This window comes from Dreissena polymorpha, chromosome 1 (assembly GCF_020536995.1).
Source record: "Dreissena polymorpha isolate Duluth1 chromosome 1, UMN_Dpol_1.0, whole genome shotgun sequence".
Lineage (NCBI taxonomy): Eukaryota > Metazoa > Mollusca > Bivalvia > Myida > Dreissenidae > Dreissena > Dreissena polymorpha.
In genome coordinates this window covers 54,049,024-54,075,079 of record NC_068355.1, presented here as the reverse complement: position 1 = coordinate 54,075,079, position 26,056 = coordinate 54,049,024, and the positions used below count along the sequence as shown (strand labels likewise).

The 26,056-nt window shown below is 34.8% G+C and overlaps 2 protein-coding genes across 7 annotated transcripts in view; one reads left to right on the top strand and one right to left on the bottom strand.

Moving 5' to 3' along the window:
• LOC127881428 (properdin-like) overlaps positions 1-12,370 on the bottom strand; it is a 35,631-nt gene extending 23,261 nt beyond the window's left edge. The window contains exons 1-12 of one of the 5 annotated variants that reach the window (XM_052429314.1): positions 12,237-12,370; positions 11,917-12,122; positions 11,570-11,630; positions 11,234-11,302; positions 10,882-11,040; positions 9,638-9,903; positions 9,383-9,521; positions 5,311-5,481; positions 4,335-4,511; positions 3,437-3,607; positions 2,411-2,581; positions 1,803-2,092 (exon numbers count right to left, since the gene is read on the bottom strand). In XM_052429314.1, coding sequence (XP_052285274.1) covers positions 1,905-2,092; positions 2,411-2,581; positions 3,437-3,607; positions 4,335-4,511; positions 5,311-5,481; positions 9,383-9,521; positions 9,638-9,903; positions 10,882-11,040; positions 11,234-11,302; positions 11,570-11,630; positions 11,917-12,122; positions 12,237-12,279 — 1,821 coding nt within the window. In that variant the 5' untranslated portion in view covers positions 12,280-12,370 and the 3' untranslated portion in view covers positions 1,803-1,904. Of the gene's footprint in view, positions 1-1,802; positions 2,093-2,410; positions 2,582-3,436; positions 3,608-4,334; positions 4,512-5,310; positions 5,482-9,382; positions 9,522-9,637; positions 9,904-10,881; positions 11,041-11,233; positions 11,303-11,569; positions 11,631-11,916; positions 12,123-12,236 lie in introns of those variants that run through there. The other 4 variants (XM_052429332.1, XM_052429323.1, XM_052429339.1 and 1 more) reach the window with 4 other exon arrangements.
• The window catches only part of LOC127881457 (semaphorin-5A-like), a 109,191-nt gene extending 83,693 nt beyond the window's left edge, over positions 1-25,498 (top strand). Inside the window, exons 1-10 of one of the 2 annotated variants that reach the window (XM_052429353.1) lie at positions 18,146-18,316; positions 19,692-19,739; positions 20,079-20,174; positions 20,487-20,639; positions 22,065-22,244; positions 22,665-22,829; positions 23,668-23,892; positions 24,144-24,389; positions 24,771-24,902; positions 25,106-25,498. In XM_052429353.1, coding sequence (XP_052285313.1) covers positions 18,286-18,316; positions 19,692-19,739; positions 20,079-20,174; positions 20,487-20,639; positions 22,065-22,244; positions 22,665-22,829; positions 23,668-23,892; positions 24,144-24,389; positions 24,771-24,902; positions 25,106-25,446 — 1,617 coding nt within the window. In that variant the 5' untranslated portion in view covers positions 18,146-18,285 and the 3' untranslated portion in view covers positions 25,447-25,498. Of the gene's footprint in view, positions 1-18,145; positions 18,317-19,691; positions 19,740-20,078; positions 20,175-20,486; positions 20,640-22,064; positions 22,245-22,664; positions 22,830-23,667; positions 23,893-24,143; positions 24,390-24,770; positions 24,903-25,105 lie in introns of those variants that run through there. The other variant, XM_052429361.1, reaches the window with a different exon arrangement.
• Positions 25,499-26,056: the final 558 nt, after the last annotated feature.

Here is a 26,056-nt window from a genome sequence, read left to right as displayed (position 1 = left end):
ATAGTTTAAAAAAAATAATAAAACAAATACCTGTTGTACAATCCGAAATCTTGTTTCAAGCCTGTGTTTCATTTGCTGGTCCTTCCTAATTCCCTCGTGGGTGCCGAAAGTAATACAGGATATTTGATTGAGTTGATGGAATATCGATTTTAACTCACTAGTGACCTTAGAAAAATATTTAAGCCACTCGTGAAAATATATTTCTTCTATGATCACTCGTAAATTAATATCGATATTCTACCAAATCCAACAAATTTTCTTTTTATTTTATGCTTTCAAATGATTATTTATGTATTTTTGCCAATCCGGAAATATTATTCCCCGTTGGGCGCCCCTATGTGTTTTAAAAAGAAAGCTCATCCGTATAGTTTTACAAACATCAATGCAGAGTAGTCTCCCTTGGTAAAATTGCCTTCAATTGGGGGTCACAAAGGAGAAACCAACGATATCTAAAAATAGTTATTAATAATTTTCACTGTTGTTTTTCACTGTTTGAAATAGTGAAATAACAAATGTAATTTACTGATATTTCTCTATATACCATTGGAAAGCATAAAATAAAAAGATTTACACATTTTCGCCCAAGTGTAATCAAACCCTTACCACAAATCTAAGAAAAAAGGCTCCACGCAGACCATAAAGACCATACTGCCTGACCTTCAAAATATCAGTCAGCTTAATCTGCCACGAGAGAGTATGCAGACAGCTAACGAGCACGTGTAGTATAAATATACAATATATGTTCCACATAAATAGTAAATATTAATCCATATAGTGATTAGATGTGTTTTGTGTGTATTGTCATCAACGCAAATGCAATAGATGACAAGCAAATCCCTCAAATAAGATATAATAGTATTAACGTTACAAATCGCTTTCTTTGATGTATAAAAATCTCATAAATTAAGAAAAACAAAGCCAACACATAATATACATTGCACATTTAGTTAATAACAGGTTTTTCTCCTTGCGTGGGCAGTACAATGGTGCACAGAATTCCACACTCAATTTAATGGCCATTGATTTAAACGTTAACCTATGTACCTTATTATTTAATGATGTGACTGAAAACGAACTAACTAAAAGAAACGACATTTTTTGAAGCACATAACAAACTTTGTTAATGCTAGAAACAGACGATTCTAATTGTGTGTATATGGATAAAAGTGATAACTAGTGATCCAAACACGACAATACTTATATTGTGTCAAACATGAAAATGTGATTCGGACGCAATCAATGTTAAAACAAGCAAATTATCCCCGAAGCAGGCAATGGATAGCAGGGGGCTATACCGTTTTCATTTATATCAGATACGCGTATCAAGAACAAGCAGTTTTTTTCATTATAACAAATTCAACCTAATGTTACTTTATGTCTCGTTATCGTTATTATTTATCGAATGTTTTGTGAGTGTTTCCATACTTTGTCACAATGCTGTGTTGTAATTACATAATGCGTGTAATGTTCATAAATGACATGTGAATGCATGTCTTATTTTCAACAAATCTAAAGATGTTATGCTAGATAGTTTTTCTAAAATTGTGTTCTCAACCAATTTGGTAAATGTTTTCCAATTTCATTATCACTTTCCACTATTTTGTATCGTGATAAAACAGTCATTTTATTGTTCATTCGCTAATTCATAGAATACGATGCACGCAATTGAGATTATAATTGAGCTCCAGTAGAATAAAAGTTCTACAGAGCATTATTGCTACGAGTTTTCCATAAAGGTTCACATTTGATAGCGTATAAAAGGTTAACAATTTTATCTTATGCATGAGTACACCAAGATGAAGTAAATGTATTTTTTTTAATAATCAGTGAAAACATTTTAAAAGAACATGGAATGTTGTACATGACGACATTATTTTCAGTACTTATACAATTTCTACACTCGACTATGGAAAAGTATTGGTGCATATCGCGGTTGAACATGGCTGCGTTTCATTGCCATTTTCTCCGACACAATCCTTGCCCTTCACGGCGTCTGGTGGGTAAATGCAGTTTCTGGTTCGTGACTGGGTACCATTGCCACACGTCACGTCGCACGCCATCCATGGCGACCAAGGAGACCATAAGCCGTCCACTGAAAAAGTTCATTATTTTCATGAAAATGATGGAAATGAACACATGCCATTTATATCAGCATTATGATGTTGCTTACATCATAAAACAACTATCGACATACAAAAAAATGAATAATTTGCGTCAAACTCGGGATGATGATTATACAGACATACTGACTCACATATAATCATCGAAATGATATTAACACAAATACAAATCAACTTTCATGTTTGGAATTTATGACGCACGTTGAAGTCGATACAGACACAAGTGAAATCATATCGTACTGCCCCAACTATTAAAATGTCTAACATCAGACAAAGTTATCAAAACGCACCAGTACAAACTTGCGGGTTACACGCAGGTGATTCACTTAGTTGCCCGATGCATGGCTGTCCATGCGGCCTATCTGCCGGGTACGTGCAGTTCCTGTAACGTGACTGGGTGCCTCCGCCGCATGTTTTGGAACAAAATGTCCAAGAACTCCATGATCCAAGAACACCGTCGACTGCAATATGCTGACTGGTTATAACCGCCACAGCGCTATGATATCAGCATCATAATTGTGCAGTACTTTTTCATTTCTATATTATGTGAATAGTGTTGTGATAAGCGACATACATTTATTGCAACCATACTTTTATTTAAAATTGTTGTCAATATTCAGTCTATATATAATGAGCTAAAAATTGTACTTAATTGCCTTATTTTGTATTGCTGGCGGATCATTTAACAAACAAAACACTAATTGAAATAAAAAAAAGTAAAAACTGCTCTTTCATTTATTTTAGTTTCGAGCGACATTTATTTCGCAACAATGTTCTTTCCGTGACACTTGTAACTGGGTATTCATACTTCTACTTAATTAAGTATTTTCAGTTGAAACGTGTACGTCCCATAAACTCTAGAACAAACACCTTATAACTGGACAAGAAAACGCAGGTCAAAGCTATGGGTTTTGGTCAGTTACCAAACATACACGTGTACATTTAAATTCAATCTTCAGCAGATCTATTCATGTTTACGTATCATTCGGAAACATTTGTACCCGAGTTTTCTGTGCGCACCATTATTTTTGTTTTGCCAAATCGGAGGTCAAAATTATGTGAACATGTAATAAGTCTCAATCAATGCCTCAACTATTTAAAATATGGAATCCGTTCATGCAAACCAAAGCATTGAGCCGACACCGACGAACACTATGTGTAGTTAAGTTTATCTTTTCGGTTAAAATGGAAGAAAAAACAATTATCGTTATGTTGAATCGTCACCAAATGTTCCAATTTATTCAATAAAGCATACCAGAGCATTAACAAATATTTCTTTGATGCATTCACAATTATATACAGGTTACTGACAATACCTGGACAATCGCTCTCTGTACAACTGCCTGTCTGCAAGCCCTGTCCCACACAATCGTGACCACGGGGCTTGCCCTGCTCAAACAGGCACGTGCGGTTTCTAGAGCGGTCGCCATGGCCACAGGTAACACTGCACGTGCTCCAAGATGCCCATTCACTCCAGTAACCATCGACTTAAATAATGGAGTTTGTTTATTACAAAAGCAATAAGGCGAACGTTGATCTTGAGTACTTGAATTATAATGCGGCAATGTTCACAGGAAGAGTGTTAAACTAGGAAAAGATGATACTTCTATATTATTAAAATGATCATTAAGTCTAGCAGCTCCAAGCAACGAAGTTTAACTTGCAGGAAAAGATATATAAAATTACTGACTGTAAATGAGATATATTATGACTTTAAGTATGGATATTTTATATGTCAAAAACATTGTTTTGTTTGTTCAATATCATTATACATAAAAAAAACATTATTGGCTTAAAATTTAGCATATACTCTATTACTGGACGTTGAAACTCGTGGGTATCAAACTATGACCTCGGTAGGCTACCAGACCATTTGAAATTGCTATTCTCCTAATAAACACTCTTTAAACGTATTATGAAGCTTGTCCGACGCCGGGGTTCGTTTGTGTCCATACCTTTTGTGGCCTTATTTGAAAAGTAAATCACAATCAAAATAAAGCTCAGAACTAAAAGTGTAACAATACGTTTCATAACGTATTTGATAGGAATTGCCAGAATTAAAGCTCGAGCGCGCAAACCCCTATCGAGCTAATCCTTTGTGTGCAAAGAGTCTGGTTTGTGGTCTATTGTGTTAAATCAAGCAAAGGACAAACTATGTGAGCCGCAACCGTTACGGTAAGTTATATAGGGTTATACAATATATCCAAGCATCACCTGGACAGTCCGTAGTATTGGTGCAAGTCTGTATTTCGTTGACTGATTCTTCGCAAGCCTTGCCAAGTGGTGCTGCAGGAACAGGATTAACACACTTCCTCCCTCGAGTTTCTAAACCATCACCGCATGTTGCAGAGCATGTGCTCCATTGAGACCAACCAGTCCACACTCCATCACCTACACAATAGTAGTCAGCTGTGGAGGCTTAAGACTGCCATATTGCTACGATGTATCGGCGCGTTTGAGGGATGCCAACACGACCGCGCACCGAAATGGCAGCAAAATGTAACAAAAAGAGGGGGATTCAAGAAATATGTATTTGTCAATCTTTCTAATACTGTAAGCGGATTGTCGAAAAGACACAAGGTTTAACTGTTTAGGCTCGTTTATTTGTCGTTCATGCGTTTTGTCATGTTGGTTCTATTCAAATCCGCAATAAGTATAAAATGTCAAACGGAAAGTACGACACACATCTTAATTGCCATATCGGAGCTCATTGCTCGTTATGATATGTTTTCGATGCAATGGTGGGTTCCAACACCGCAAATACGCCGTCACACCAGAACGATCGATAGGCTTGCTTTATTGTCGTTCTGAAGTGTTTTCGCCATTCCATGGCACAAACACACCAAATAATTTGGCGAAATTCAGATACCATAATACGCTGATAAAATCACGAAAATCTATGGATGTGTTGATCAAGTGAACACGAGGAAATAATAACACAACACATTACATACGAATATTGGACATAATATAACGGCTATGATGGCACTTAGCTTTCAATGCATTTACATACATATAGTACAAAGGCATTAAGGATTAAGCATTATTTATCTTCATATAAGCACCAGAACACTCGCTAATAGAAACTGTGCCACGTGCTAAATTTAATGCAAAAAATACTAAATACACAAACCTTGAAACAACGTATGTATTAAACATTAAAATAAATAAATAATGTATTTCTCCTTACGTGGACAGTAAGATATTGAGCAGAACGACATCTCGCGGTCTTGCCCAGAACATCTTGCCCCATGTGGCGCCACTTTGTCGTACTCACAAGTTCTGTACCTGGTGTGTTGTCCGATGTCACAGCTCACAGAACATGCTGTCCATGAACCCCACGCACTCCAGTGACCGTTGACTTTAATTTAATAGATATCGTTGCAGGAAATTAAAGCGGAATATATTGTGCCACAAAAAATAAAAACGAGCATTTGTTTCTCGTTAAATCTATGTAACCATACCACAGTTAGCGTTGAAATTTTGGCTATTGCTATAAGGAACACTGATTGTTTATGTGTTAAATTTATTTTACGAAATATTTGTTGATTTTGAATATGTATGTTACTTTAAAACTGCCTGACTAAATAAATATACTTTCTATCATCAAAGTTTAAGACATACGCTCTGCCAAGTTGCAGCATTTTACGTTTCTGATTTCTGACTATTTTTAGAGTTTTACAACAGAATTTCGTCTATCAAAAATACTCACATCAGTGAACAAAAATGCTTGTTCCATATTTGTGCCATCGTTCGTCAGTTACATGTAAGTAGGTCCTGTTGATTGTTGTTTAAAAAGATTTTGACTAAAATACTACATTTTTTATGTGAAGTAACATTTATCGATGCATAACACTTGTAATGTTTAACACTCAACATTTACTGGCGTTGACTTGATTTGATCTACATTGTATGTCCGTTTGAATATTCAATACATTAAAGAAATAGTTTACAATCAAAGTACTGACAGTACTGGTGTGACGATGCTTTTGAAGAGGATGGATATAAAAGCATCAATTTAAGTTTATCTACATCACGAAAAAAAATTGGGTACGAAAAAAAATGGGTACGAAAAAAAAATTGGGTACGAAAAAAATTGGGTACGAAAAAAAACTTTGGGGGTACGGGGAAGTTAGTACCCGTGGGGAACTTGACCCATTCAGCGAAACTGGGAGGCGGGTTACATTCTTGATCAAATATTACAAGAAATATCTTTAACAAGATGTTCGACGTGTATTTTCTTAAAAAAACGGTGTTACAGTGGGTTATAACATTACGTTACGTAGCAGATATATTCAAAACTTGACATGCTCTTTAATTACATCATGCTCTTTAAGTGCACATGTATATCATACAAAACTTTATATTTGTTTTTTTCCTTTCCTAAGTTAATGATGTTATGTGTACGGACGTGATTTCACATGCCCATGTGCATGAACATATAATTATTTTCTTTTGATTATTGTTTGCTCTCTAATTCAATAAGCTTAGGCATGTTTGTTCGTTAAGTACGGCAATAATTTCATGATGATTCCCGAAAGTAGGTATGAGCACATAGTCGAATACGACTTGAATACGTGAGTTCGCCCATGAACACATGGTAAGGTTAACTAAATCTCCGCGATATGACCTAATATGTGTTTAAAACAGCAAACAATATCCAACAAACGAATGAATGATCAAACATAGTGTGTGCACTGATGTGGCTCTGTAATTTCTGTTTGAAAAGTTTATTAAATATGCAAAATAAGAGAGCACGCATAAGAGCGAGTTTCATAGATGTTGTACGGCTATTATGCTGTTTACATACCATACTCGCTATAACGTTTACAAATGGCAGGTTCAAAATAATTCGTTTTCTTTACAATCATGATCGCGTTAAACGTTAATTATACACGTTTTGATTCGCAATTTATTTTACAGAATCACGACAAATGTCAAATACAATACACAAAATGCATAGTTGTTTAATTGATCTATAAACATATAATGGATTGAATATAACTGATTTAAAATTAACGTTTTCAAACTATTATTAAATCTTTTTCCCAGAATATGCTGTCCTATTTATAGCTGAGCTTCCTTTACCTTTATCAATGATAATCAGCGAGGTATGCCGATTAGAAAAATCGAACTATCTGAATCGGACTGGCTCGGTCTTTTACATAGGTCGCCATTGTAAAGAATTTTTTTCATGGTATGATAACTTAGACGAGCTGCTTCGCAGCATCGTCAAAAATGACATGTCTTATAAACATAATCGCGAGATTGTCAAATGTAAATTCTATTGAATTAAACACGCGCTATGTAAGTTTTTATTTACACAATTGCAATGGCAATAATATCCATCAATGACATTAACTACCAGGCTATTCAAAGTAATTTTTAAAAACGTGAAGTATAATTACGATTTTGACATTGCATATAAATATTACAGATACGAGACTTACTTCCCACGTATTTTCAATAAAATATTAACAATTATACATTATTCATTAGGTATACATGTTTTTGTCGCCAACAGTATTATAACTCTATCAAATGTTTGATTTATTATAAGGTTGTTATGAAGCTTAAGTAATTTTAACCATCGCATATTTAAAAGTAACCCTCATCTTGTCTCGAACCACTGTCCCGTGGAGTAAAAGTCCATCGCTTAGACCACAGGGCCACCCGTGCTCATGCAAAGAGTGATGTATTTTATACTTTGTATAAGCAATCCTCGTAGTATCACAACATATAACGACAACAACAGAATTCTCCAAATTATTCAATCGCTTCGCGTTGCAACGGTTTATAATTTTCAGGTTTTTAAATCGTCAAAAGATGCATAAAATGGATATTTTAGAGCATCGTAAATGTTCAGTATTACTGTTTCCTCATAAATATCATCACTACAACGAACATTTTCGAATCCGAAACACTTTTTTGTCAATTTACCAAAACGTGAAAAGGCCCCGTTAAATAAAATATACAGAAGCCTTTTGTAAAATAACTGCAATGCATCCAAGATACATATGAGTGTCCATACTTCAAATTCAGTTGTGAACATGCGAATAAGAGTATATGGTGTTTTAGCTTAACAAAATAATGTCCATACATATATACATACAATACCAAACAATTATGTACTTTCATCGTCATTTAAGAAAAAAATGCATTTAAAGAATACAGGGGTAGGATCTGGAGATTTTGGAAAGTAGTCCGTCAAATATTGCTTTTGGTATATATTACAACACAAAATAACCTTACGCTTGATATATCTAACACCTATAACGTCTCTACAAGCAGCACTCTCTTGATCACATTTCATATAATACAATTATGGTCTGTGTTATTTCTTCGTGATGCTATGCAACACTATCAAAAGCCAGCGTTGTTGTTAAACGCATAAACAATATATATTTTCGCAACTAAATTAATAGTTCACGCGTTATAAATGTGATAGTCCGGCAGAATATGAAATAGGACAGGACTTTCGGTGTATAGTTTATGTTCAATAGATATTTGGTTTGAAACATATTCCAAATCAAGAATATGCAAGATGCCGGGCTGGCATCATTGAGGATTTAAATAAATCAAACATGGCGTCCAAGATAGCCGCCGTGTCTTCACTCTGACCTATGTGTTTATATAAATATGCCTTTATCCATTATTGTGCATGTGTTTAATCTAAAATAACATTATGTGAATATGGTTAATGTTATTTAAATTGATTTATCGAAATAAAATAACAGATATTATACCCAAAATGACTGTCAATATGGTCGCTTGTGCAAAAATAGTTAACATTCCATTCCACTCCTTTAGATCTGAGTTCATGATATACAAACTGGAATAATCGTTTGAACGGCATTGTGTGAAGTTAATAAAATATTATCCACAAAAGGGACCGTCAACCGCGATTGACGAAAAAAGAAAAGTTCTAAAATACCGTATTTTTTTACAATTATTTGCAATTAGCATAACCAGTGTTGTAAAAGAACTTAAACGTAGTTCTTTAGAGGCTTAGTCGATCGTTGTCTGAATTTCGTTTTTGTTTTCGAACTTTAATACGAGAAAAATCATTAAGATTTTAATATGTAGTCAATTAAAAAATGTTCGCACTCCAATGGCCATTTACTAAAAAGAAGTGAATATATAGTATGTATATTGTATAATACTTTTTGTTTGTAATATGTCTTTTTTATGTTAAACTATCGTTGTCTAATATTTATGCTTGTGTATTTCTAGCAATAAAGGTACGTTAAAAAAGTATGCACCTGGTGTTGTTGTTGTGTTTTTGACGTCAGTCCTTGAGGCGCTGGATGGTTTGACTTCGCAATAACCAACCGACACATTAATGTCATCTACAGCAATGTCGCCTTGATAGCCATTGCCTATTACCCCACTTAGGAGAATCTACGAAAGATATATGTGAAATCATGCATGTTTTTGATTTTCCAGTTCGTTTAAGTAGACAATTACCTGAATAAAACATGTGAAAACGGTCAAATAATTATTCCAGCAGTTCTTACCGAATAACTTTGATTGGAATTAAGTGGCACTTGTCCTTCTTTCCACGAGTTACCTTGATCGCCAGTAAGAGACCAAACAAACTTGCCAGGTAACCCACCGTTGGTAACTTGGTAGACGTTAAGTCGACCTATCGAAGATCCATACATGTGGTACCAGAACCGGAAGCAATGCACAGGGTCTGAAGTCACCTCAATCGTAGGACTTTGAATCCACGCTGTATCGAAGAAATTTCGCGGAGCACTTGACTCTGTGAATATGTACGATCCTGAAAGTCAATATGGTATAGGAACTTAAAGAATTTAAATTTCATAATTCATCCTGGATTGAATATATGTGTTATTAAGTGACATTAAAAAAAAACAATACAAAACACATATCACTATAATGTTTAGGCATTCATAGTTTGTATCTGCCCTTTATAAGTACAATATATTTAACGAATGCACTGTCTACGCAACATGTTTTATTTGGAGAAGGTTTTAATAAGAAAATTTACAAAAAAATCCTTTAGATTTTCGGTAGTTTTAATTTAAATGTAAGACATAAAACACGTAAAACACCACTGGAATTCATTTCGCTATCCATCAAAACATGCTCAGAAATTAATATTTTCCGTTCAAACCTACTTCGTAAGTGAATTGCTTATGTAAAAAAACATTCATGAAGTGTATTAATAAAATGATTAAATTCATACATAAGATTAAATATATGCGTTATTAATTGACTTTCAACAGCATACAATTATCGACAGGCAAGATGGTTTCATATTGCGTCCAATGTATCAACCGTAACAATATATTTAAGAATCGGGAATTCTTAAGCGAAATCTTTTTTTAAACGAATTCCATCATAAAGTTCATATAAGATAAACATTTTAAAACGACCAAGATTCATCAAAATTATGTCATAAATGTGGCTTGTTCAGTGGTTAAAAGGTTGATTTCAGATTAGGCCTTGTGACCTAGTTTTTGACGCATGTTGTCCAGATTCAAAGACCAATTAATGCTCAAGATACAAATATTAACAAAGTTTCATGCAGATTGAGTCATACATGTGACTTCTAGCGTAGTAACAAAATTTGACCCGGTGACATAGTCTTTGGACACACGTAACGAAGATTCGAACTTGGCCTATATAAACAGTTTCAGAACAAATAATATTTCTTTATGCCCATAACGTTGATGCTATACACATATGCATTAAAACTCGTGGAAATATTGCAAAAAAAAAAAAAAAAAGCGACCAGAGGAATTGCGTGTTGTATGATCGAAGTCTGGCCCCGTGTCGTCCGTGGGTGTTGATGATCCATACAAAACCCAATCAAAGTCATCAAGACCGTGCACGTTACGCCATGAGCAAAACGAGTTGACATCAAAGTTACATTGCGCTTGATTGATACTGTCTGAAATAAAAGCAACAAAGGCACAGCTATACTATTATTATCGCATTTATTATTAGTAGTAGTAGTATTGCTATCACGTGTACTAAAACTCGGCGAATTGTAATTTCCTCTTAATTCTAACGTTACAAATGTCGACAATATTATTACTTATTTTATGAGTAATTCGAGTCAGAGAGTCGTGATATTACATTACCGAGCAGAAAACGCTTATGGTCAGTGTTGTGGTTTGCTTCGGTTCTCTTCGGCATCCTGATAATGTTTGCTGATAATAAATAGAAGACGCACTGACTACAATACGCACTGTTGCAAATCAACGTACTTGTATGACGCTTATTTAATTAATGATAATTCCGTTCTCGCAAACAGCTAAATACGGAGCTTAGTAGTAATTTAATGCTTTGATGTTCCATTACAATTTACCGAATCGTTTTATAGATATATATTTGTGTCCGTAGATCTGGAAGTTAGTGTTTGAGAAGGAGCTTTCTTAGGATTTCACAATTTTAAAGAATACTAAAGAGTTACTTACGTTCAATTTCTACTCGGTCATTTGGGCAAGCTATCAGTTTCTTTATTTTGATATAATAGTACTGAAAATATAAAAGGGGAATTCTCTTTAAAATGAAAGTGTCAAAAAAAATTACATGCCATCGAAGGACCTAAAATGCCTTGATAAACGCAGATAAATTACACACTTAAGACACCTTAATATAAAATAATTAGTGTTTTAATGCATTTCTAAAACTAGTCATTATTGCAACAAAAGAAACATCTCCACACAAAAAGCGCAAAGTTGGTTCATAATAAGCATTAAATGCAACAACGTCAACTTATCTTCCTAACAGCCTGATAATAAGCTTATAATATCATTCTTACCGAACTGCCTAACAACAAAAGCCAATCCTTTCCCTTTACCAATTCACCATGCAAACACGTGTTTGTACTGATATGACCAACTATTTCGGACAACGAATCTGATTTTCTGTACACTGGTGTTGCTTCATGGCTGGGTGTGCAAACACATACACAGGCTATGACACGTCCAGCACCGGACAACAGTAATACTAAACATGTTAACAAGCCTGTAAAGATAAAAACAAACATCGACATGCATTTGTAATTGAAACTGTATAATAAGAAGTGAAATATTTGAGTTTCTCTATAAAAAATAAAATCAAATAAAGAAAAAACTCTACTTATTAAAGTAACCAAACTCATACTCGCTTTTGACGCTTCCATGCTACTTTAGTGTACGAACGCCATCTTACCGACTGGTGGGTCAGTACTCACTGAGGTGATCTCCAAACGTGACCACATTTTCAAATTAAACATCTCTTATCTTTCTCACCACTGACAGTTAAAGCAGTTCATTTGGTCCTTGTTGAATATTGGGTCATTTATCTAAGAGTTTTTGTCAAAGTCGTGTTTCCCTGTTATTTGAGCTTTTCAATGTTATGTTTAGTTAAATCATATTATTGATAACATGTTTGCGTTCTCTTCATGTTTTGTCTCATTTTTTGACTTGAATTCATTTTTATAACTGTATGACGACATTTTGATTTTCTATATTCTTTCTCCATATATTTTCTAGGTTACCCATTTGTCTGAACCATTCTTTGACCACTTGGATGAAGCAGTAAGACGAGTCCAGTCTGTCTAGAGATTTGATTGAATCAATGGTATGATATTCTAGGATGCAAATCAGGAAATCAGGTATTTTTTCATTTTGGAATCGAGAAATGACTCATTAATGTTAAAGATATTTGATGCGTTTATCGCAGAAGAATAATCAGTTGGCAGTTTTGCCTTTTGTCCGGCGCGGGAAAAATTTAGTAATTTACTTGAAGTATAGTTAATCATTTTAGTATACCGCATGGAAGTGTCCATTGCATTCACGATCTAGTAGGCCTGGATTCGAAACATTATTTAACCAAGTTACTTTACTTTATATGTTGTTTTCTACACGATTACGCCAACATTGTCGCCAGTCAAATAAATTAGGATTTTACATTTTATATGATTATGTATGTATTTCCCGCATAATAATACATTTTTTTTTCCGATAATGCACATTTGCGTTGATTTAATGTCCATTTGAACAGTAGTAGATATCGCATTGATCATATAGAAGATGTAGATAACAAAAAATAAAATTTAAATAGGATCAACTTGTGAAAGCAGCGTATTGAATGGAAGTTTGTCCCACAACGTTGGCCCTTGATATCCCGTATATTTATTCCTAAATAGAATGCATCGGTTTACTAGGGAGTATCGTGTCGGCGTTTAGAAAAACTTTGTTTTCATTGTTGGGACCATGCCTATTATTTCTTCTGGTCTGGTGTGTACTTGTAGTTTATGGTTCGATTCTTGGTCCCATCGGTACAAGTCTCATCGTTTGCCAAACACTATTTCTAAGCAGAACAAACGCCGTTCTCTGAAACGGTATATCACCAAATGGCAGTATGTTAATTATAGATATTAAAACTATGGTATTAAAAATCAAAAATAAACCGTAGTATCACTTCATTGTAAGCCTTTGAACAAAATTATATTTAAATACTTCACGGCATAAACCCGTTGGAAGGCACACAACCCCCACGCGAGATACATAATTAATCGCAATTAATCTAATTTCAGATCATATTATATTGTTTAACCGGGGTATCTATTCAAATAAGAAACATCTAAACGTTTTGTTAAACTTGTAAAACGAAATAATATACTTGCAACTGTCTGGCGCACTATGAGGTACATTACAAATACAGTTGAAACACCCAAGCTTGCTAACAATATCTAAAGATAGCTGCACGGTTTTGTTAGTAATCCGTCTTTAGGAAAAGTGCAGTACCTATCTCGTATATGGATGCCACCACCGCATGTCCAAGATCTCCACTCCAAGACAAACCGATTAAAATGAGCAGAGTAGTGACTATACGTAATAATACGAAACAATAACAATATTACATTGTGTCACATGCCTTGAATTCAATTTATTTTATATAAAGCAATGGACCAATATTGTCAGTTTTATTTCAGTCTACTCAGTTTACCGTGTCTTACCCAGAAATAAAATGTTATTTCGGACACTATTTCAAATAATGCGTGTATTGATAACCTATTGGTTTGGAGGATATATACAAAAACAATGTATTTTTTCTCTTTATATGTTTAGTCAAAATACGGAGTGACATACAAGTTAACATTTGATATATGGACATGATTCATTTTGACGCATTGTATAATCGACCGCGATATCATAACAATATTCTTCTTGTTGCACCATGTCAGTGAATTTGAGCTCCCGTGTCCTCTGCGATATTCCAGCACCACAGGTGACATCGTGAACATTGTAGAAACGATCCGCTTACATATTCTACTATGTAATGTGAAATGAAAAATATGTTTAAACAAACTTTTTGGTAAATGTGTAATCCCAAATGGGAACTGTACAAAAAATGAACAATGAAGGCACCATACAAAAGCATATGCCAAGTGATAAAGAAATCTAGTTATGTGAGATGATCACTACAACTACAAACTATTCTGAACAGTAAATGTGGTTGGTGCGATGATGTACATATAATATCAATAATAAACATGACATTAAAACGTGAATAGAGGTCCATATGCATTTATATAGTGATTATGTCTATTGTTGCAACGATAACAACGAAAGCAGTAAAAACAATACCGTGATATCCATTCTAAACACTAATGCAATTTGTTGAAAGGTAAAATATGTTCAATTATAAATAATGGATCACAGAACGTACTTCGTTCAGATCACACTTTTGTTTCTTAGGTTTAATGCATTATAAATCTTGATATTACTGTGATAGAGCTTGGCAGTCTCTTTTCATTTAACAACCAGTCTGTGAGCCTTTCCCCTCACGGCCATGAGCACGTGTCTTAGAATAGGCTTTAAACTTCTTAGAATAGGCTTTGTACTTCATTCAGATCACACGTGTGTTACTGAGGTTAAATGCATAATAAATCTTCATATCACTGCGATAGAGCTTGGCAGTCTCTTTTCATTTAGCAACCAGCCTGTGAGTCTTACCCCTTACGACCATTAGCACGTGTCTTAGAATAGGCTTTGAACTTTTTATAATAGGCTTTGTACTTCATGCAGATCACATGCTTGTTTCTTATGTTTAATGCATTATAAATCTTGATACACCGTGACAGAGCTTGGCAGTGACTTTCCGTATAACTACCAGCCTGTGAGCCTTGCCCCACACGGTCATGAGCATTGGTCGTCCCCTGTTTCAACAGGCACGTGCGTTTTCTACATCTTTTTATTCATCGAGAACAAGTGATATCAGCTGAATGCCGAAGGAATATTCATCCATTCATGAATACGTTCCGTTCAAGTCCGGTAGCCTTTATGTTTAACTCGTCACAGAAACGTTTCATATATCTTGGGTATAATCGTTGTAATGGCAGAGTAAATATTAGTTTATGTGATTCTTATGTAATAAACGCGTTTCACGTGCGATGCGAACTTGCGTTCAACTATATGGCTGCTTTGCACGAGTTGTCAGTCTACAATCACCGTTTTATAAAATATTAAAACAAATATTTGTTCTTCGATCAAATTGTCCTACGAAAAAAAAATATGCAACACAAAAGCAATATCGTTCGCATACTCGCTTACTTCCATTTGCAAAAGCAGCACAAGGAAGCCACCCCGCACGTGGTCTAGAAGTTTCGTAACGTCATGGAAAAATGATGCTAATGCAACTTTGTGTAAACGTTTTACAATATCAATATGCGTAATATCAGGTTGATGTTTTGACCCTGTTATAAGGAAGAAGAATAATAAAAGGGTTGCATTAGAAATGCCGTTAAGTATATTAGCTGGCTAGAAACTCAAACTGTTAATATACACGGCCGTTAATCACGGGCGCCACCTCTTTTCTGCGATGCATTACTAAATAAACCAATGCTACTTCCGAGGTGGGGCTAAGGACCGGATGTATTGCAATTTCACGCATAATTCTTCAGGGTGAATATGTTTTATATGTTTACCAACACATTTCGCATTATTTTAAAAATGGGGAAATGCAGTGCGATTCAGCGAAAATTAATTCACCCACAAATCTACATAAACATACAATCAAACCCATATGTGAACGTGAGGACCTTAAACAGTTGTGGCATGGTGGAGTTTTTGAAAGCAAACCGATGTCTTTTGCCTGTTTGACGAGCAAATTGCATGCCCACAAATTCGCGAACGACATCAAACGATTGTGTTTAACATATATTAGTTGTTGCATTCAAAAACACATGCAAGGACATGAGGTGGCGCTAATGAACGATATATGAATTATTACATGACTTACATAAGATATATATATTTTCCTTTTTACTATTTCTTTAAATTTGTCATCGTAAATACTTAAACAAAAATCTATACTGAATATACGCACATTCTATAAAAAAAACAAGACGTAGATATGTTAATATATAAGTAACCAACTCAATTATAAAGTCCATAAAGTTAAACCTAAAAAACATATGGTACGATATAAACGAAAAATGTGTAATATTCAATAAATCAAATAACTAACTTCTCTCCAGTCTCAAATAATGTTTTCTATAACAAATGTTTTTATACAATAACATAATTTACGAAATAATTAAAAGTTGTTACGTCTGCTTGAAACGATAAGTTTTTTCCCATATTCAAATCGTTTAATTCACTAAAATACAAATGTCCACGAATCTTAATTAGCCTAAAATATGTCGTTTGTTCCTACTAACATATGCAAATCATAAGGATAGCTCCAGTTTTAATCGTGAACCTTTATGTATTACACTCGAGTTTCTTTCCAGTTTTATAATACATTCAATGACAGAAATCTGCAAAATCTCTTTGCAACGCACGTTTCTTCATAATTATGGAGACTTAACTTTTTTATTATATTTCATTATGATCGAATTAAGAAAAAATCATCGAACAGTCAACCTGGAATTCGACACAAAAAGTGTATGGTCGGCACAGAAATTTAAAATAGCTGAAAATGTGAATTGGCGCCACCTCCTGTCATTAGCGCCACCTCCTTGGCATAGGCTCCATCTCTTTTGGAACAATACCAAATAATCTATTAGATCGACAAGATGCCAATGTTTTGTGTATGGGACAACTTATATGTGTTCAAAGCAATGGTTTGATGTTTAAGCGATTTTGTTGGGTAAATAATTTGCTCGTCACACCGCCAAAATACATCGATTTTCTGTTAAAAACTTCACCATGCCACAACTTATTTAGGTCATCACATTTCCAAATGGGTTGTAATAATATGTTTCTGTACATGTGTGGTTGAATAAGTGTTCGTTGAATCGCACTGCATTGTCCGATTTTTTAAATAATGCAAAACAAAACATATAAAACCTACTCACTATATAGAATCACCCGTGACATTTCAAAACACCCGGTCCTTAGCGCCACCTCGGAAGTAGCATTGGCTCGTTTATCAATGCATCGCAAAAAGAGGCGACGCCCGTGATTAACGGCCGTGACATAGTCGATTATATAACAGAAATAGCCGCAATCAAACCTCGATAACCAGCTTATTGCTATTCGGAAGTTTAGATAGAAATATGATAATGAAGTTGAAGAAGTAGCTCCGTCTTAATCGAGCAAACGTTCATTTGTTGCGTCCCATTTCAGTCAATTACAATTCATTATCAAAAGAATCAGAGTATTCATCTGTCAAAACAAGGATTATTTCTTAACCCTTTGCATGCTGGGAAATTTGTCGTCTGCTAAAATGTCGTCTGCTGAATTTCTAAAATTAGCATTTTCTTCGATTGTTTTTCAAAGAATACTATCAGAATAGCAAACAGTTTGGATCCAGATGAGACGCCACGTTCTGTGGCGTCTCATCTGGACCCAAACTGTTTGCAAAGGCCTTCAAAATTCGGTTCCAGCACTGAAAGAGTTAATATTACAAAAACAAGTATTTAACTAATTTAATTCGTAGTAAAAACAAATTAAATAAAACGCATACAAAAACGTCTTAATGTACACAGCCAAATGCGATTTTAGTGTACGAAAGATATGAAGGCACCGACTTGTTGATTTTAATTAGCGGAGGTTAGAAACTATGATAAGGCATTGAGGTTAATGATAAATACTGCAGTGTTCAACGTGTCCATTGCAAACTTATGTGTTATTTCGACAGTTATAGAAAGTTATTGTTCTAATAATATGGACACGATCCCATTGAAACATTTGTGATGTTTGCAAATAAATACCATTTTTGCAACGGTAAGTACACTATTCTACACGTTTATGTACATAAGTTGTTGTTTTTTTTTTAATGTTAATAATGTTCATGTTATAGTATTATGTTTTTTAATAGAGCTATATGTTGATGTTATCGTGCTAATGTTCTAGTAATTGAACCACGAGGGCATTAGCAAAACAAAAGAGCTGGCATTCAAAAAGCTCCCTAACTTTAGCAGTTCTGACAAAATTTCTACAAGATATCCAATGTGATCTTAGTAAACACAGTACAATATTAAAACTTTATACTACGTCCGTTCTTTATTAGCACCACAATTGAAATCGTGGTTTTGATTGTAAGCATATCGTGGTGATACTTTCAAACTTCATCAGTTATTGCCAGTAATTGTCAATGCAATCTTGCATATGTATCGTGTTAATCATGGAAAATATGTTTTAAATAAACTGCGCTAAATTTTTAATTGAGAAATAAAAGTGTCAGATCGGGTGAGCTTGTATGGTATCGTTACTGAAATATTATGTATTTGTACTTGCACCTCGTGGCGATCGCAGTAAAAATTTAAAGGCGTCACGTCCTGGTAAGATATGCTGCTTTCTCAAACATTGAAGTCGATAGTCCATTCCGCTGTTTTTATATATTTCGGGAACAGTTTAGGCTCTTAAAGTTAAAGCAATCAATACAATCGTGAAAGGTATCGCATCAAAAATCGTACCATATCGCTAAGGAGCGCATTTATTCTTGGTAAACGTATGATAACTTATCACTTCGTTCAAGAACTAACCAAAAATCTCAGAGAAAGACCGCAATCAGTTACGTCTTGCTAATCGTGGCGTTAGTGGAAAATTGTTTGACAGTTGTAACCCAGCACTTCGTAATATTAACATGTTTGAAATGTGTCAAAGTTTAAAAATCTTAAAACGGCATTGCAATAGAATTAAAGAATCCTATGATTTTAAGAGGAATTCCTGTACGTTGAAATGAAGATGCTTCGTGAATACCGGAGTAGATCTACATAGATATGTTTATTGACCGATACTTAAGGGCTTATTTCATTATAAAAATAGGCTTCTGCAATAAAACGAGAAATATATTTCCGATGATTTGCTAAGATTTTTAGCCCATTCTGGTTGTTTTTTCAACTGGTCGTACATATTTACATGTAATTGTGTTATTTGTCCATAAGAAAATTAGGGGATAGCGTGTAAGAATGTTAGTAAGTCATATTGAGCGGAATTAGATGTATTTGTAAGTATTTGCAATAAACTTGTGATACTTGAACTTCTACATCTAGCGACAGAATGTATTCGAGTTTTACTTTATACGAAGATAAACTGTTACTTGTGCTCAATATTTATTATAATATCTGATTTAAAAAAAACTTCGTTTTATTTTCAGATTGCCTGAATATCCTTGCGGTAGTTTGGGCTATTTTAGGTCCTATAAGTACGTTATTTTATGACATAAAATTATGTGTGGTTGCATGTTTTCTTGCATTATTTGAGTAAAGCTTCTTCTTTTGACGAATCATTAAGTACCGGTGTATACAGGAACGTAAATCAAAACTGCAGAAATAACACGTTACTGTTACGCACCTGGCCTAATTTTGAACATGTGACATTTCTTAGAGCAAATCAGACTCCTTCTTCAATATTTCTAAGAGGATTTTACAGATATTTAAATCGATGCTAGTTTATGTGTCATAAAAAGGCCAAGCACTAACGTCAGTTTCACATTTTGGTTCCGGGAATATATCGGTAATTGTACGTTTTCATCTTTATTTAGACGCAAGTTATTCAACAAAGAATGAGGAAAATATTATCATCAAGGCAGGTACTCAGCGACGGTTTCTTATTGACGGCAAAAGTCCATCATCGACGCGTAAGTTGAGACTTGCAGCAGGATAAAATAATGATGCACACGTAATGTACACTTGTTCGAAAAGTATTGTGCAAACATTCTATTGGAATTGAAACTCAGCATTCTCGTATGATGTGGTGATAGTGTTTATAGAAGCTGAATACGATTCAAATAAACCTATAAGTGTGTTTATCAGGCCAATCATACTTAAGTGTAAATGGCCTGATAGACACACTTTTCTTTAAATCATGACTTTGTGACACAAACATGACCATAAACTGTTTTGCAATACAACGACTCTGGCTTTGTATCATCATGTCCCCATGTGTCTAGAATGGTCCTCTTGGGAGCAAGACGCAGCTTGCCAAACCACGTGCGTGCCAGGTTACGAGGATGCCACGCGCGCCTGCTGTCTCCTTGCTGACAACCAAAGGTGTCTCTCGTTGCCATGGGAAACCCTACGACCGCGCATCGGATCATGTTCAAGTACGTTGTTTTTGTTATTGCTTTTCGTGTGTTTTATTCATGTTCACATGATCCTCCTTGGATATATGCTATTGAAATGTTTTACTAAAATCATAAATAAGATATATCAGATCTTCGCGTGCATGATACAATTATATCAATTTTCCAATTCATTAACGACAAGTATGCGTCGTTGGTCCATTACTTCACGGCAATTATGCGTCGTTTGTCCTTTACTTCATGACAATTATGTGCCGTTTGCCCATGTCCATGAAACACCATATCTTGGTGTAAATTTACTAGACTAATATACTATATTTGTTTGTAAATAACTAAAAAATAAAACTTGTAGCAACCCAAAAACTTCTAGGTATCCATATTGATAAACATTTAAAATGGAAGGCCCGTGTTGATAAAAACTTGTTCTAAACTTGTTTCGAAATTATCACTGTTCAGGCGTATACACCTCACTCAAACCTTTTAAAAAAGTCGTTCAGTTACTCTGGTATGGAAATATGGAACCACATACCGGTACGTATTCGACGATCTCTCACTCTCACCACTTTCAAACATAGGCTTAAGAAATATTTTCTTATTGAGGCGCCGAATGAGTCTCACGCGTAGTAACATTATTTTTTATATTTCATTTCCTATTCAAAAGTCAAATACTCCAAAAGTGTCGTAATGATTACTGTAGATTTAAATTCTGCAAACAAATATATACATATTGCTTTTTCAAACTATTTATTTCGGATGGAGGTGCAGGCTATTCGTCATAACAGTTGTGTGATTTCATATGATATTGTAGACACGGGTCATGAATGTTGTTTTCTGTAATTTTAATATTTGTGTATATCAGCCACTTTCTATCAATCGTATACTATTTTTAACAAGAATGTATTTCACGTTTGTAAACTCTGACTTTGTACAATTAAGTACGCGGCAGTTCGTGTTAACTTCTTGATATTGTTATTAGTCGTGATAATTAAGATATGGTAATTGTATGTGTGTGTATAGGTATGTGTGTATGTGTGTCTGTGTGAGAGTGTGTGCATATGGGAAAATGTAATCAACAAGAAATTGATATTCTTACAAACTTAATGTAAATAAATTATTGTTCCTCGAGATCATTTCAATATTGAAAGAGAAATTAATAATTTAAGAGAAGTCATTTAATAGAGTTGCTTTTTATGACATTTCTATAACACTGTTACAATACTCTTATGTTCGTCAAAGACTACATGTTTCTCATGATAATGCAGAAATGCATTATACATACCATAGTTGTTTGAAGGCCTCATTGAAAATAAGATTGCCATTGTTAAACTGTTTGCATAACTTTGTATCAATGTGTTGTCTTAATGAGTTACCTTCAGAAAATAAAGAGATTATTATTATTAATATTATTATGTTAAAATATCATATACAAAATGTACTATCGCATAGTTGATGGAAATTGGTCAGAGTGGTCAGAGTGGACGCCCTGTACCGTCACATGTGGAGGCGGTACGTCACTACGGACTCGACAGTGTATCTACCCAGTTGAGTTCATGCACGGCTCCTCGTGCAATGGGTCTTCCGCAGTGGCAAAAACGTGCGAAATGCAACAATGTGCACATGCAGAAGGTTTTGAAGCCTTAAATAACATACATACAATAAAAGATAACCATTCTCAATAACTAAACAATTGTTTACCTACCTTCATGTTTATTATTCTATGTATATGTTACACTAACCGATTGCGTTGTTGAACTATAAATAATGTATTTTAGCAATTTATGTTATATAATTATCTGGGAGAGGATCCAGATAATTTTTCAAAAGCATTACCCTATCCCATGCATATTTGATGTGATACGTTTAAACTAAGTTTTAACTAAACTAAGTATAAATTGAACGGGCATATGTTTATTGTAATGCTTGTAAAACAACGGTCCCATAAATTCAAAATAAAGGTTTTCATAACTCTTCGTAAACTATTCAGTTTGTCAAATCTTTAAACGTGGGTTTGCGCTTGTACTGTATAATCTAATATGTGTTTCAAAGCTGTCGGAAATTGGCAGCCATGGGAACAATGGAGCTCATGCGATGCAACATGCGGCCTTGCCACTAGAACAAGACAACGGTCTTGTAACGATAGCGCTTCTTATATGGCTCCGTGTCCTGGGCATGACATGATGAACGAGACATGTGGTTTTACACATTGTCCGGGTTAGTAGCTGAGGCACCAGCTATCATATTTGAAAACAAAATATAATTTAGATAAATCGTAGTAAGGCAAAATTTAATTTGCAAAATTATCAAAAACATGAATGCTTGTTTTATTAAATCGACAAGCGCCTTTTCACTTATGTAAGCAATATAAAAATGTTGGCACGAAAATTAACTTAAGAACCATTGTTCAAATTAAATGTTAAGAGCATTTTCTAGATGTGACGCAGTTACCTACTTTTGATAAATATTAAATGAATAGATACATGTATAAATCGTGGAAATTTAAAAATAATTTCATTCAGGTCCCAAACTCCATTGTCAATTAGTGTTTGCCATTTTTATTGTTATATTTCCTATTTATTTCGCCACAACATTGAATGAGTTGTTATAGCGGTGAAGCCGTCAGACATATTTGTATACGGAAATTTTATTTCGTATGTATACGTTATAATAATGTTTCATTCGTTATATTTCTGTTGTAACTGTCTACACATGCACGTCCTTTTGCACCCGTTTTTGTCGGAATATTTTTGCACACGTTGCCGTCGAATGTTTATTGATCAAATCACGTCTATAGTTCAGGACTGTATACATCAGACAGCCAGAGAGAGATCACATTCGTTTTCTTGTCTGTCTCGTTTGGGTCCTAGCATGTAGCTTGTTGATTTGATTATTTTATGGAGTTTGAAAGTGTTGCATTAATTAGCAAAATAAATTTCAATGAAAACTTCGTCGACTTGTGTACGATATCAATCCAACGAATTACACTATATAGCCGTAGCAGAAAAGAATATATTTTTTAATACAGCACTTTCATACAATGCTATTTTTACAGAAGCTTATTCTTGGTTGCCGTGGGAACAGTGGAGCTCTTGTAGTAGCACCTGTGGGGAAGCAGCCAGAACTAGGCAACGGTCGTGCAATGACACCAGTTCGTATCCAAGTCCGTGCAATGGCACAAGTTTGTATCCAAGCCCATGTAATGACACCAGTTTGTATCCATCACCGTGCACTGGACAGGATATAATGAACGAGACGTGCAATCTTGCAAAGTGTTCCGGTGAGCATGTACAACCTTAAATAATAGACAATATTACAGTGGCCACATGAACGAATCTTTAAGCCGTTATGCAAGTTAGCTAGATAGTGTATACATAGCGATGGATAAATAAGATTCTCTATGTCATGTGCACTTGTCCAAAAACATTCCGAATACAATCATCAAAAACGCCTCAATTACGTTTGCCTCGCATATCGATTACGTGTTACCTGATCTTTCATTAAGTTCGCGTGTTGTTTTTTTTCTTGCAGAAAATGCAACGTCGATGTGTAAAGCGCAAATAACGACGGGAAATGTTTGGATTTTTTGCGACAACTCAGCTTTCCTTGTGACTGACCCGGAAAAAGTTTTTAGATCCATATCATCAGAAAAGTGCATCTTCAAAGGCGCTGAACTTCCAGAGTTTAACCGTATGTCTGATCAGCAGATCAAGGACAAGCTAGACGGCTGTCAATTCACGTCCCAGATGATTCCGTCGGAGCTGTATTTGATAAAAAGTAAAAATAACACCCAATAATTCATTATGATACCGAAATTCACAATATAATTGTAAAATGTAGTCTGCGTTTTTACGAAAACCTGCCAAAAAGCTGTTTTTCTCAACGCCGATGTATGAGATAATTTGGGAAAGGAACAGTTATGGAAAGTCAATAGGACTATAGGGTTTGATATGATTGATTATACATTTTTTGGAGCAACCAACACATCCATGAACATGAATTCGATTTCTTTTATTAATAGTAAAATCAGAACAAATTAAATAAGATTGTTTTCGACAGCAACGTCAGACAATGATAGAAAGACGTATATGTACGTTATTGTATCCTCTTTATATTCTGCATATAATTGGGTATGCGAATACAAAAAAAATATTTCAGACAGTGGTTCAGAGGCATGTCGATACATCCAAAATTCAATGGGAAAGATCAATGTCGTCAAGGAAACTGACATGTCGCGTTGTCCTCTTCAGTCGTTCTTGATATGCGAAAGAACACATCACAAATCTTCAGGTAACCAAATATACGTGTACGCTCAAAATGTTCTTGTATTATTGTGACGCATTTTATGTAACAATTATATTTTGTGAAAACAAGGATCAAAATGTGTGAATTGTTTAATCCGAGATTGTGAGATACATTGTAATGTAATATATGCATAGTATAAGATATGTTGAAAAGGTTTCAATGAAGGCTTTCCGTTTCTTTTTAAAAAGAATTCGACCAATGGTTTGCAACAAAAAATAGCCGCAACATACTTCGCATAACATCAGCCACAGGCAACTATTCGCAGTGTCACACGATATGTTCGAGCGTCACCGGAAGAAAAAACGCAACGCTTGCTTCCTTGCGTGTGGTTCTCTCTTTCCCTGACACACTGCCACCTCCCGACACCGGGTTTACGTCTCTGTGGGTCGATCATTCAGGCGTTGCGAACAGTTCGTGCTCTATCATTCAATATCAGGGCGACAATAGGATGCACGTTCTCGGCAACTCCGATTGCTCTCAAGCAGGTCATTGCGTATGTGATGCAAATGCTGCAGTTAACTGTTCATAAAATGTTATGGTCATGTTACTATCTCAGTTTTAATAAATGGAGTTTCGAGAAATATGGTCTTTGTGTTATTTCATCTTTGTTTACTTTTTTGGAACACAATTAATAATTGGCACATGTTCGCAGCTGACCAACATGTCGTTCTACAATCAACCCAGCTGTGGTAAATGAACTACGGCAGCAAATGCAGTAAAGGTAGAAAATATCAAATGATTTCGGTAAAGGACAACACAATATATTTACATGTATATATGCCATTCGCCAACATTTCGAGCCCATGTTAAGAATGTGTGTTAAACCTTAGAACTTTCAATTATACTCGTTACTTTGCCCTTTGAGCCACACACATTCGAGTCAAACACGAAACACGTCGTTTCCCTCTCGTGAAAGAGTAAACAGTGGATCTAAAAAGCTCCAGTAAAAAAAAAAAACAAGATTAAACTGAAAGAAAGAAATCAAAGTAACCCTCAACTGGGCTCGAACCACTGACCCCTGGAGTAAAACTCTATCGCTTAGACCACTCGACCATCCGTGCTCATACAATGAGTGATGTATTTTATACTTTATATAATCAATTGTCGTAGTATCACACAATATAACGACAACAACATAA